Source organism: Pipistrellus kuhlii, unplaced genomic scaffold, assembly GCF_014108245.1.
Source record: "Pipistrellus kuhlii isolate mPipKuh1 unplaced genomic scaffold, mPipKuh1.p scaffold_m20_p_1, whole genome shotgun sequence".
Lineage (NCBI taxonomy): Eukaryota > Metazoa > Chordata > Mammalia > Chiroptera > Vespertilionidae > Pipistrellus > Pipistrellus kuhlii.
In genome coordinates this window covers 159,462,181-159,475,716 of record NW_023425404.1, presented here as the reverse complement: position 1 = coordinate 159,475,716, position 13,536 = coordinate 159,462,181, and the positions used below count along the sequence as shown (strand labels likewise).

The following is a 13,536-nucleotide window of genomic DNA, read 5'->3' as shown; positions in this document are numbered from 1 at the left end:
GCAGTTGGAAGCCAGCAATCCTGGATTGTGAGAGGGATGTCCTCTGACTGCCCTCGAAGGGTCCCAGATTGGAGAGGGTGCAAGAATCCCCCCTCCGTTATCATTCTAAGCATATAACAAAGATAAAGTAAAACCTTTTAAGGGGATATTTTTTTTTTTTCTAATCACTCTATTTTAAAGACTACCCTAAATATCTGCTTTGCAAGTTCAAAGACCCAGAAGTTGAATTTTAAAAAATAAATCAGATAACTTTATAGATTTTTAAACTTTATTTTATTGTTTAATCTTTAAGAATAGTAAAGATTATTGTGGGAAGTAGTTAAAAATCACAGAAACAGTACTGATTCTTGATATGGAGACTTTTAAATTCTTTGAATATTCTATTATAAATCACCGTTATTAGTAAATAAGGAAATATCACATATAAAGTTCCTTTCACTAAATGTTTAAAGAGATTTTTTTTTTCTAATTTAAGTGCCAACAAAGGAGTTGGACAAAGAGCAGGTATTTCCTAGATCTCTGAACGAAACTGCAATGTAGACCCTTTCATTTTCTTTTTATAATCATCTTCAAATTGCTCATATTGAGCTACAGTGAACTTATTCTTCCAGTCTCCTGCAATGCCTGAAAAGGAACATAAATGGTAAATTTGAAATTACTGTCAAATTTCCATCTAAGATGAGTTCAAACTTGAATTATCATGCTTATATTTTAAACCTTCAACATATCTTATCTACTCTATAACTCTATTAATTACCTCCTGCTACCACTGCCACACTCCTATACCTTCTTAGTTTTCCAAAAATTCCATGCATTTTTTCTTGTATCTTATATGAAGAAAAAAACCTTTTAAGTAGCTTCAAGAAATGCCACTGGGAAAATATCAAACATATTCTCTTTGACTTCAAGATATTTGTTAACAAAAGATACAGAAAATGTTTCAATCCTTTTAAGACCCATTTTTCAATGTCAAATGGTACAGTAATTTATTTTAAAAAGTTCCACGATCAAGTAAGATTTGGAAATCACAGGGTTAAGTGTAATTAAGTGTATGTCTTTATTATAGGGTGCTCAATCTTCAAAATACTAACTGTGTTTAAAACCTCAAAAGAAAAATACAGGACACAGCATTCTCAATGAATATGTGATAAAAAAAATGTCATTTTTGTAGAATATCTCACAGGAGACACATCTAGAAGTTGAATTTTAGATTAAAAAATGAAAGAAAAAATGTCAAAGTAAAATTTTCAATCTGGCTCGGGATTTCTGAACTATGGCATTTTATTTATATCTCCACTCTTAACATGTGAAGCCAGAGGATTCTTTGCTAGGTAGGATGTAGGGCTGCTCTATGCATTGTAGGATGCTTATCACCATCCCTGGCCTCTATTAGAGGCCAGTTACACACCCTTCTCATGACCATCAAAAATACCTCCAGATGTTTCCAAATGTCTCCTGGGAGGCAAAAATCATACATGCTTGAGAGTCAGCTATCTCCAGCAAAACTTATCCATGGCATTCTTCCTAACTTTTTAAAAGAAAAATCTCTAGAATGCATAAAGAGACATTATAATTAAAGTTACTTTTAACATTCCCTTTATAGGCTTGTTCCAAAACTGTCTCTGTGTGTATTATTCTCTCTCCTTCATGGTAAAGAGATTTTACATCTCTGGAAATTGTCAAGTGTCGTGTGGTTCATCCTTGCCTCGCTAACTTTGGGCTTGAGTTTTTGATACGCTTTGGCTAATGAAATTTGAATATGTGCAATATATACCACATCTGAATTGAACTTTTGAAGAGGCATTGCAAGTTTCCACAACCTCTTTTGCTTCTCTTCTATACCATGATAGTGGTTGTATCCCACAAACAGGCAGTTCTTTCCACCTGAGCTTCAGAAAGAGAAAACACAAGAGACCAATCAACACTGATCAGACTCAAAAAGTGGTGAGCAGAACTGCAGCAGCCACAAATAACAAACATCCAAGTGAAAATTAAATCTTGTGGTTTTAAGCCATTGAGATATTTTGAGTTGTTTGTTTTATAACAAAGCTGACTAACATGTACACACAACAAAATCTCTCTCTCTCTCTCTCTCTCTCTCTCTCTCTCTCTCTCTCTCTCTCACACACACACACACACACGCAATTCAAATCAACTCAAATTTATTATTAAAATCAACTCAAATTTATTATTTATTAAAGAACTATTTTTGTGCAAGATGCTAGCTATACATTGAGTTCAATTCTGAAAATGCAACAATTTACCATAATCATAGCAACTACCTCAAGGAGTTGACACTTTCTCTCATTAATTTAGTATGTGTAATCCTATATACTAAAGCCCAGCTAAATAAGGGTGAAACAACCAGAATGACTGCTCATCCAGTCACCATGAGGTGCATTGAACAACTCTCAGTCTCCCTCCCTCTCCTCACAGCCTGCAGGCTTCAGTTGCCAGAAGGCAAAAGGGGAACCAGGGTGAGTGGCAGTAGGACAGGACTGGGGATTGGCAAGCGGGTGGAAGATGGCCCTGATCACAGGCTAGGCCTAGGAACCCTAACTACACATGGTTTCTAATTTCATATAGCTTTTTACCTACCACAGCAAAATTTCTAAGGAATGATGGATAGATATCTAGATAATTCAGAAAAATAAAGGGCATTCTTCTGATATATCAATGGATACCAAGACTCATGCTTATTGATACATAAGCTCTTGAGTAAACATTTCTTATTAAAGACTGGTCTTACCTGCCAATATTACAGCAATCATAGAGTTTCTTTGCCATAAATTATTTTCTCAAATGTTTTCAGTTTTCCTACATTGTTTCTCTCAATCTCTTTCCACTTCTTACAATATTGCTTTTATTAATCGACCTACATTCTCTCTAATGTGACTAACAAGCACTACAGAAACTATCGGATCTAGTAATAATTAATGTCGTTTTTAAACATTCGTTTAAAATAGGGGTGTCGAACTCAATCAGAGAAGGGGCCAAAATCTAAAATCCAGCCTAAATCGCGGGCCGAATGGTTTACTGAACATTCATAAACTGTCATTGTGATGGAAACTCAGCGGAGTGCAGTGATGACAGCGCTGTGCGGGCCACATTGCAAGGCCTGGTGGGACGGATTTGGCCCGTGGGCCTTGTGTTTGACACATGTGGTTTAAAATCTTGCTTGGCGTTGACTTGTATTGACATAACCTTCAAACATGTGGTATCTACAGAACGTATGAAGTGCAATTAACAAGTTTTGCTTGAAAAAGTTTGTGTTTGGTTTGGTTTTTGTTGTAAAACTAGGGCTAAGAAGATGGCAGATGAAGAGCATATTCGGCACTGCATGCTTTACGAGTTCCAATTAGGAAAAAAAGCAAGTGAGGCTGCAAAAAGCATCTGTAGTGCTCTTGGTCAAGATGCAGTTAGCGCCAGAAAATGCCAGCGTTGGTTTGAGAAATTTCGCGAGGGAAATTTTTCGTTAGATGACAAGCGTGGTCAAGGCCGTGTGTCCAATTTTGATCAAGAAACTCTTCAAGCTCTTTTGGTGCAAAATCCTCAAATTACCCAACAAGAGCTTGCGACAACTTTAAATTGTTCACAAAAAAACAATTTCCAATCAATTGCATGCACTTGGCAAAGTCCAAAAGTTTGGAAAATGGGTTCCTCATGAGTTGACCGACAACAACTGTAATCAAAGAGTCACAATTTGCAGTTCGCTCCTCTCTCGTCAAAACCGTTTGCCGTTTTTAGAGCAAATTGTTACCGGAGATGAAGAATGGGTGCTGTATCTTAATTTGAAAAGGCGGCCTCAATGGTTGGACAAAAATGAGGCTCCACAGCCCACGCCAAAACTTGACTTGCATGCGAAAAAAGTGATGTTGTGTGTTTGGTGGAATTTTAAAGGAATTCTTCATTATGAACTTTTACCATCTAACCAAACCATTACAAGTGCAGTGTATAGTGCCCAATTGGAAAGGTTAGCCCAAGCTTTAAGAGGAAAAGAACCCGCGCTGATTAATCGGAAGGGCGTAATTCTTCACCACGATAACGCAGGACCGCACACTGCAAGAATCACTGCTGAAAAACTGCGCCAGTTGGAATGGGAAGTTCTCCCTCAACCTGCATATTCTCCTGATATTGCCCCTTCCGATTACCATTTGTTTCGTTCTTTGCAAAACTTTCTTCTTGGAAAAACATTTAATAATGAAGAATGCCTCAAAAATGCATTGACCGAATTTTTTGCATCAAAATCACAAGAATTTTACAACAGAGGGATTAAAATGCTTCCTGAGCGTTGGGCACAAGTAGTAGAAAATAATGGCAACTATATTGTTGATTAAATTTTGTTGTATTGTTTAAATAAATTCGATTTAAAAAAGTATTAGAAAATGACATTAATTGTTACTAGACCTAATAGTATGTGATGTCCTCACCTTTTCTCATGAAGGGCGACACAGAATGATCCATATCAAATGTTGGTATAGTAGTATAATTTGCACAGGGATTTTGCTTCATCACATCAAAAGAAGTATGATAGATGATTTTATTCACAGTTTCTTCTGAAAGGTTTTTATCTAGAAATTTCAACATCTTCTGAATTTCACGCTTTGGATTCTAAAAAAATTATAAAGACAAATTATTTCATATAGATTTAGTCATAAAGTAAGCACAGTAAATTATGTTCTATATATCAATGTGGTATAGAAAATGATTTTATATTTTATACTTTTAATTTTGCTTTCCCTAGTATATATCCTACTCTTGGTTATATCTGCTAGAAGAAATTTTTTTTAAAGTACAAAGAAAAAGACTGAGTCAATATTTCAACTTTTTACATTCAAAAATAGAATTAACTTATAGAATAAAAGATGTTGATAAAGGAAGTTATTATTATCATAAGATATGATTTTCAAAATCCCCATTTTTATAGCTAATACAAGAATAGGCTACCTACTAAAATTTTTAGTAAGAATGAAATCCTTCTCAAACTCTTCAATAAAATAGAAGAGGAGATAATATTTTTAAAGTTATTTTATAAAGCTAGCATTACCCTGATACCAAAGACCAGGCCAGTACAAGAAAAGAAAATTAGAGGCTAACATCCCTGATGAGCACAGATACAAAATACTCAAACAAAATTCAATGGTATTTTTAAAGGAACATACACCATGTGATTAAGTGGGACTTTTTCCTGGGGTTCTAAGATGGTTCAAAATCGGTAAATCAATCAAAGTGATACACCACATTAACAAAATGAAAGATAAAAAGCATATTATCATCTCAATAGATGTAATTAAAAACTATCAACAAAATGGGTATAGAAGGAACAAATAGACAGGGCATATATGACAGGTCTATATCTAACATACACAGTGATGAAAAGCTGAAAGTGTTTAAGACCATGAATCATGGTGAACTACAGTTAATAATATTGTACTGTATATTTGAAAATTGCTAAGAGAGTATATTTTAAAAGTCCTCATCATAAAAAATTGTAATTATGTGTGGTGATGAATGTCAACCAAACTTAATGTGGTGATAATTTCACAATATATACATATATTGAATCATTATGTTGTATACTTGAATCTAATATTATATTATGTGTCAATTATATCTCAATGAAAATAATAGATTACTTATCTAAGAGAGTTTCTCATATAGTGGGGGGGAAAAGGATACTCTTTTTATCTTTTATACTTACATAGATTTTTTGTTAGTATGTGTACATAAAGAGAAAGTAAAATAAAATCCTGTCCATTTTACAGCATAAGGAATGATGGGGAGGAGGAAGAGACAACAATGAAGAAATCTATTTTATGTAGTTATTATGATTTCCCTCTTCTATGCATCACACTATACATAGGACAGCATGTTAGGTACAAATGAAAGAATGGCACTCAGGCCAAAGAGTTTGTACCCTGCTATTCATTGGTGAGGTGTCCTTGGTGGTACAAACAAAACTGAGGCAGATAGTCACGATCTTAGTGACCTGGTAAAATCAGGCATAAGGATAATCTGAAATTTAGTTTTCTGGAGATACCCATCTTAATTCATGGAAACAGAACTAGAGTTTCTGAAGTGGCTCTAAAATAATCTATTTATTGTAGCTAAAGAACTAAATTTGCTGAAAATTAGACACACAACTTAATTATTCTAGTGAAGGAATTACAATGAAAGTTTAATTCCCAGTTGTGCCAAGTCCATGATGTGAAGGTTAAATGGAAGAGTGATAAGGAAAATGTGGACTGTTCAAGCTTATAATGAGAATTTGGGGGTGATCTGATGATCAAGGACTCTAGGACCCTTGAGTATCTTTGAACTTTTTTCCTGCTAGCAGATATAGATTTTTCTCCCATATTTGAAGAGACTAAACTTCCTTTGCTGGAAGACTATATTATGAAATAATTTGGAAATTTTCCTCCCAAGATAATGCCTATCCTCTTAAATATCCACCCCAACCACTACTTATTGCTTCTAGAACCACAGCTAGGGTAATAAATCACTGTGAATCAGAGACATAGGTACAGAATTGTTTAAACAGGATTCAGAAAAGTCAAAGAATTAGACTAAGGAGTCTACCAGAGGGGATCACCTTAGCTGGGTAAGGTGGTTTCCCAAGAGATTGTAGAACAGATTTTCAAAATAAGAGATTAATGGTAGTCTTAATCATCTAAAGGAATTCAGAGAAATCTAAGGGACCGAGATGAGGCTAAGTCAAGGTACTGGATTCTGAGCAATTGAGGCAGATAAACAGTCTGTGGAGAGGGAGAGGTCAGTAGACATTGTTTCCAGGGATCTCAGTCCATCCTCATTCTTGTGATGTCTTATATAATTTGCCCTTTGCCACACACACATAGGTTCTACGTTAAAAAGAAAAGAGAGCTGTGGACAAGCTATTTGAAAAACATTCAATTTAAAGAAATGTGCAACATTTCTTAAATAGATTGTGTAAATAATAAGATCAAAACAAGTATTTTTATCAAATTAGGAAATGAACTTTTTTCTTGCTAATAATCAGACAGAAGATGAAGAAAAAAATGAAAATAAATAAGGAAACTATATTGTTTTCCTATTATGTTTGCCACTTGGGAAAACAATCATAGATAAATTAAATTTGGTCTCTACATTCAAGGAGCTTACATTAAAAAACAACAAATCATAAATAAAGAAACACATACATAAAATAATTAGAAATGGTGGTGGATACTATTTAAATATCAGCAAAACAGAGTTTATAGAAAATAATGAGGTAGATTATTTGACATTGTTAACATAAATGAACTTTGTGGAGAAGTTACATTTAATTGAAGACATGAAGGATGAGAAGAAGTTAATCTGAAAATAGTGAGAAGAAATATTTCAGGTAAGCTCACTTACAGAGAAAAGAAACAATGGCACCAGAAGAAGTTGTAGAGAAAGTCAGAAACTAAATACGCTAAAAATCATAAATTACAGTAATGACTTTATTTCTCATGTAGGGGTATAATCCATCGGGAGACATATTTTTATTTAGGTTTCAATATCATTCTTTCTAAATGGATAATAGATGCAAAATGAGATAGAATGAACAAATGAAAACAGTTGCCTAAACTAGAGTAAGAAGCAGTAGAGTTAGAAGAAGCTGATTGCCTGAAAGATGAATTTTCAAGTCAGAGTTAATCGAATAATAAATTAATCATATTTATAGATCAAAAGGAAAGGAAAGTGTAATACAAAAAAAGGTTAAGCATAGGTTTCCTTAAAAAAATAAAGAAGAAATTGTGGTTATTTCTTACCTCTTTCATGTCTTCATAGAATAGATAGAGGATACGATAATCTTTCTTTTTCTCCCACCAGCCCTTCACATGGTCATACCAAGAGCCAAAAGCCACTACATTAAAAGATAAAATGTTTGCAAATTAAAACCACTTACATGAAGTCAAGAATTATTAAATTGTTAAATGTTATTCAAGTGTAATTAAAAACAAAAGTAGTAAAGAATATATACTGCTTATTTATTAGTTCAAGAAAAAGATATGCTAGTATAAGGGAGCTATATCAAATCACCCCTGCTTTCACTGAATTTACAATCTACTTAGAATAAAATACTTCCATTATGAGATAAATTGTGTCCCCCAAACTTCTTCAGTTGAAGTCCCAAACACCAGTCAGTACTTCATAATATGACTGAATTTAGACATGGGATCTTTAAAGAAGTAATTAAGTTAAAATTATGTCAGTAAGGGTGGGCCCTAACCCAGATGACTATTCTCAAGCATTGAAATCTAATGGAATTTGCCTTGTTAAATTTCAGCTTCTTTTTTTTTCTGTCTTATTTGTTTTTTTCCACATGGGAATGTCTATCTTAATGGTTGTCCCAGCATTATATTTTTGAGGAGGACTATCTGATTTTACAAGTTCACAGTTAAAGAGGAATTTTATCCAAGGAGAAGCCTGCAACCAAGGCACGTACCCCTCATCAGAACTGAACCTGGGACCCTTCGGTCTGAAGGCCAATGCTCTACTGAATCAAACCCAGTAGGGCTGATTTACATGATATTTAGAATAGATTTTAGATTCAAAATTGATGCTGGAATAGTTTAAGACTTTTGTGGTTTGAGGTATATAGTGAATGCATTTTGAATGTGAGGACATAATTTATTTTATTTTTTTGGTGGGGGGAGGCGCAGAAAGCAGAGTATTATAGCTGAATTGTGTCTACCCTGAAATTCATGTGTTGAAGTCTGAAGCCCAATACCTCAGGAAAAAAAATTAATAAAAAATTATATATATATATATATATATATATATATATATATATATATATGTGTATGTGTGTGTTAATATATATTAAGGGCTAATATGCTAAGTGTCTATCTGTCTGTCCAACTGGTCACTATCATGCGCACTGGCCACCAGGAGGCAGATGCTCAAGGCAGGAGGAGCTGAGCTGCAGTGACTTGGCAGTGGTGGTTTTCAGGTGACACACCCTGAACCAGAGAGGAGGGAGCCCAATTCCTCCCATGGCTGCATGATTCCACCTTCTGCTGTGGGTTATGTTTTTGTGGGGGCACTGTCACCCCGAATCTGGTTTACTGCACACTTGTGATTGTGTACCATACCCTGCATGACAGCAACTTTGCAGAGTGCCCTCTCACACCCTGGGCCCCTCAGAGGTTGTCAGAGAGAAAATTTCAGCCCGATTCCCATAGGCCAGGCCAGGCCAAGGGACTTCATCTGCCAGAGGGATGGCTCCAGGGCGTGTTTGGCCCATCTGGCCCAGTCCCACCTGGCAGGCAATGTGCACAAATCTGTGTATGGGTCACTAGTGTGACTATATCAATGTGCACAAATCTGTGTATGGGTCACTAGTGTGACTATATTTGAAGATGGTGTCTTTACAGAGGTAATTAAGTTAAAATGAGCTCATTAAGATGTGTCTGTTGGGAATCAAAATCAGTCTCACCAAGATCTGCCATTCTGGCATACAGATTACATATTTCAAGCTAAAAATAACCAAAGCTCAGAGGCTCAGGAAGAAATTTTGGCCTTCTCCTTTATTGAATAAAATAACTGAAGAGAGTGGATCTGCTCCAGGAAGGGAGATATCATGGGATACTCCAGTTTAATTTGAACCAAGTATGGTGCAGGGAAGAATCTGGCAAAGCCTCTTTCATCAAAGTCCTTCATATGTCCCATTGTTTCAAGATGACCCATAAACATTTGTTTACTGAAAATCCCCTTGTATGTCTGCCTTACTTCCCTGGTTCTTCCTCCTTGATCCAGAATGACATATAGACCTCATTTTGCCTTCCTATCCTTAAAATTTTCATGCTTATGTGAATTCCCTATAGTGAAAGTATTAAAACTTTTGTTAACCTGCTTTATGTTCATTCTGCCAGCCAGAAGAACTAAGAGGGAAATGGGAAAGTTTCCACATCCCTGACAGGTTTTAATCCAATATTACTGATCTCTTTATAAAAAGAGATAATTACAACCCAGAAATACACAGAAAGAAGACCACGTGAAGACACATAGAAGATGGTCATCTGCAAGGCAACACAAAGGGCCTCAGAAGAAACCACCATGAGGATACCTTGATCTTGAATTTTAGCTTCCAAAACTGTGAGAAAATAAAGTTTTGTTGCTTAAGCCACTCAGTCTGTGGTACATTGTGGCAATCTTAGCAAATAAATACAGCCTTTGGTAAATAAAATTAAAACTAGGAGAGGAAGATGGCAGGTAATAATATAGACAACAAGTGGTACAGATGTTCATAGGAGAGGGAAATAGGGAGAGAAAAACATAAGGATGGAGAGATGTGGCAGCTGTGGCAGCAGTGGAGTGTGGCTAGTTCTAAGAAGAGTTGGGCATTGATAATATGAATGTGTAGACATTCTATGGACACAGAATAGTCCAAACTAATGGCAGGAGTAAAAAAAAAAAATAATAATTGCAAGATTCCATTGAGATGTATTTGCTTTGAAAAGAGACTTGGCAAATGTTTATATGAAAATTAATGTAAAGTTACTACCATGAATCTGAGTATATTATTCTGAAAGAGAAGATACACAGAAAAATAGAACCTTGAAGTTAAAATCTTCATTCAATACTTTTTAGTTTATATAATTAAACTGAAGAAATTTTTTTTAAAAAAAGGGATCAATAAATATGTATAAAATGATGACATATAGCAAGAAAAAATGCACCTGGCAGTAGTCAGCAATTACTAATGAAACAATGAGACCAACACCTTAAAAAAGTGTTTATCATATATTCTCCAAAAGTCCTTAAAGGGAAGAGATGCCAATGTATTCTTTTTCTTCTATTGTTTTCCTCACGGATTAGTATACTGCTGAGGACATATTAGGTTTATAATAAATACAAAATTTATATTTAAAAAAAGACTTTTCATTATGAAACTCCATGATGAAAGTAAGAATTGGACTCACCCTTCCCAGTCATGAATTTACCCAGAAACTCCTCCCAGGTACCAGGCTCTGGGTGCAATTTTGCCATTTGGTAGAAATAATAGTAGGACACAGCCACATCTTTAGCATTCCGTGCCACATAGATCATCTGTGGGGAGAGATGATAAATCATAATTTTGTTTATATTCTTTAAAAATGGCTGAAACCAGTTTGGCTCAGTGGCAGAGCGTCGATCTGTGGACTGAAAGGTCCCAGCTTCAATTCCGGTCAGGGGCATGTACGTTGGTTGCAGGCACATCCCTGGTAGGGGGTTTGCAAGAGGCAGCTGGTCAATGTTTCTCTCTCATTGACGTTTCTAGCTCTCTATCTCTCTCCCTTCCTCTCTGTAAAAACTCAATAAAATATATTAAAAAAAAAAAGAAAGTATATTCTTTAAAAATGTGTAAACGTTTGCTTATCTTGACAGAATGTCTATTTTTCTCTTTCTCATTTCCTGATCTGGGTGTGTGTAGATATACCTGACATAGGATATTGACAAAAACCTAGTTATTTTAACACAAAGTCTTCTTATCCCTTACACCTCTGGATTCTCTTCAACCTTTCAAAAGACATCTCTTGAGCCCTAACCGGTTTGGCTCAGCAGATAAAGCATTGGCCTGTGGACTAAAGGGTCCAAGATTCGAGTCCGGTCAAGGGCATGCACCTTGGTTGCAGGCACATCCCCACTAGGAGGTATGCAGAAGGCAGCTGATTAATGTTTCTCATCGATGTTTTTAACTCCCTCTCCCTCCCTCTTTGTAAAAAAAAAAAAAAATCAGAAAAATATATTTAAAAAAAAACATCTCTTGAAATATGGAAAGCCAAGCATAATAAGAATTAAATATTAAATTGACAAAAAATAATATTGTTCTAACATTTAGAATATTTTTGTATCATTACTTAGCAAAACTAATTAAAACACCAATATTTAGAGTTAAAATGTTATTTTTTCATTAAAAATAAATTACTTTTGGGTTAATACTAAAGTTTATATATTTTATAATTACAGACAAAAAAAATCAAACTAATTCATGGTGAAAAATTTCTGGATAGTGGTTATTTTGGAGATAGGGATTCTTGCCTGGAAATGTACAAGGAATAGAGCTTTTAGGGTGCTAGTTAATTTATTGGTTTCATGGGTACACTCACTTTGTGAAAATCCATCAAGCTATAGCATATGATGATGTATGCACTTTTTCCCCCTAAATGTTATGCTTAAATTAAAATGAGTATTAAAAGACGCCTAAAACAATTCCATAAATATATAACTTATAGATTATAAATTATATATAACTAGAGGCCTGGTGGATGAAATTCATGCATGAGTGTGTATGGGGGGACGCCCTCAGCCTGGCCTACACCCTTTCCAATTTGGGACCCTTGGACATCCCTCTGGCAATCTGGGACCACAGCCTCCTAACCGCTCACCTGCCTTCCTGATCACCTCTAATCCCTTTGCCTGCCTGTCTGATCACCCTTACCTTGCCCTCCTGCCATCCTGATCACTCCTACCTTGCCCCCTGCTAGCCTGATCAACCCTAACTGCCTCTGCCTCGCTCCTGACCTAAGCTATAGTCTGCCCTCCCTCTACAGGAGGCCACCTGGTGGATCAGGAGAAGGCATTGCCCCCGTTACCCTGCTGCTGCTGCCACTGCTGGCCTGAGACTGGGCTCTTCACAGCCCCAACTTGGCCCTCACAGCTGCTGTGGCTTTGTCGAGAAAAAGGTCTGGACGGTGGTCTGGTAGCCTTCTGCCCTAATTAAAAATTACCCTTTTATTAGTATAGTTTATATATTTATAAGTTGCAATGACACTGAATTCATAAATAAGCAGTTCTGGGGCATTTAAAGGTCTATTGTTTACAAGTAGACAGAGAAGGGATTTAAACAGAAAGGTATTTTAGAGAAGGGAAAACCTGAGAGAAACTATGGCTTAGGCACTGAACATTAGTAATCCCTTAGTTATAGCAATGAAATCCATTGGTATATTTTGACCTTTAATATATGGACCACATTATTATTTTTTACAATGATTTACCCAGGGGTTGAAATCTTATCTTAATCCCTGCATAATTAGTAAAAGAAATTACAACACAAATAAGAATAATTTCTTTAAATTTTGCTACCTTGCAGTTATTCTTCCAAAATGAAAAAGGAAGAAGTTGAACAGGCAGGTGTGTTTTCACTAATCGAGGAGACTGCATTTTTTTCAAGTCCTCAATGCCTATAAGCATAAAAGTTAAAATACATTATAAATGTGGAATCATAAAGGTCAGTTACAATATAATCTAAGACTTTGTAAACTTTAACCCCACCAAATGGCTTAAAATGATTATATGGCTGAATGGCCTCATATAAATCTAAATCTACACGAGATTAAAAAATAATTAATTCTTAGGCTGTTTTATTGCCTATGAATTGTAGAGTTTATTATCTTTGTAATTGTCTATAAAATCTTCATATATAATATCTGACAAGGCAGAAACAGCAGTTGGTCAAGATGTCCAAATTTTTCATTCATTTATCTTCTTTGCCTAATTTACAATGTGGAAAAATTGAACTAGAGCAGAGCAGTGTTTGGCAAACTG

The 13,536-nt window shown here is 35.4% G+C and overlaps 1 protein-coding gene across 1 annotated transcript in view; it reads right to left on the bottom strand.

Moving 5' to 3' along the window:
* Window positions 1–259: 259 nt before the first annotated feature.
* LOC118705646 (sulfotransferase 1 family member D1-like) overlaps window positions 260–13,536 on the bottom strand; it is a 19,443-nt gene continuing 6,166 nt past the window's right edge. The window contains exons 3-7 of the mRNA XM_036414638.2: window positions 13,075–13,172; window positions 10,932–11,058; window positions 7,776–7,870; window positions 4,431–4,611; window positions 260–624 (exon numbers count right to left, since the gene is read on the bottom strand). Of these exons, the coding sequence (XP_036270531.1) occupies window positions 512–624; window positions 4,431–4,611; window positions 7,776–7,870; window positions 10,932–11,058; window positions 13,075–13,172 (614 nt within the window). The 3' untranslated portion in view covers window positions 260–511. The remainder of the gene's footprint in view (window positions 625–4,430; window positions 4,612–7,775; window positions 7,871–10,931; window positions 11,059–13,074; window positions 13,173–13,536) is intronic.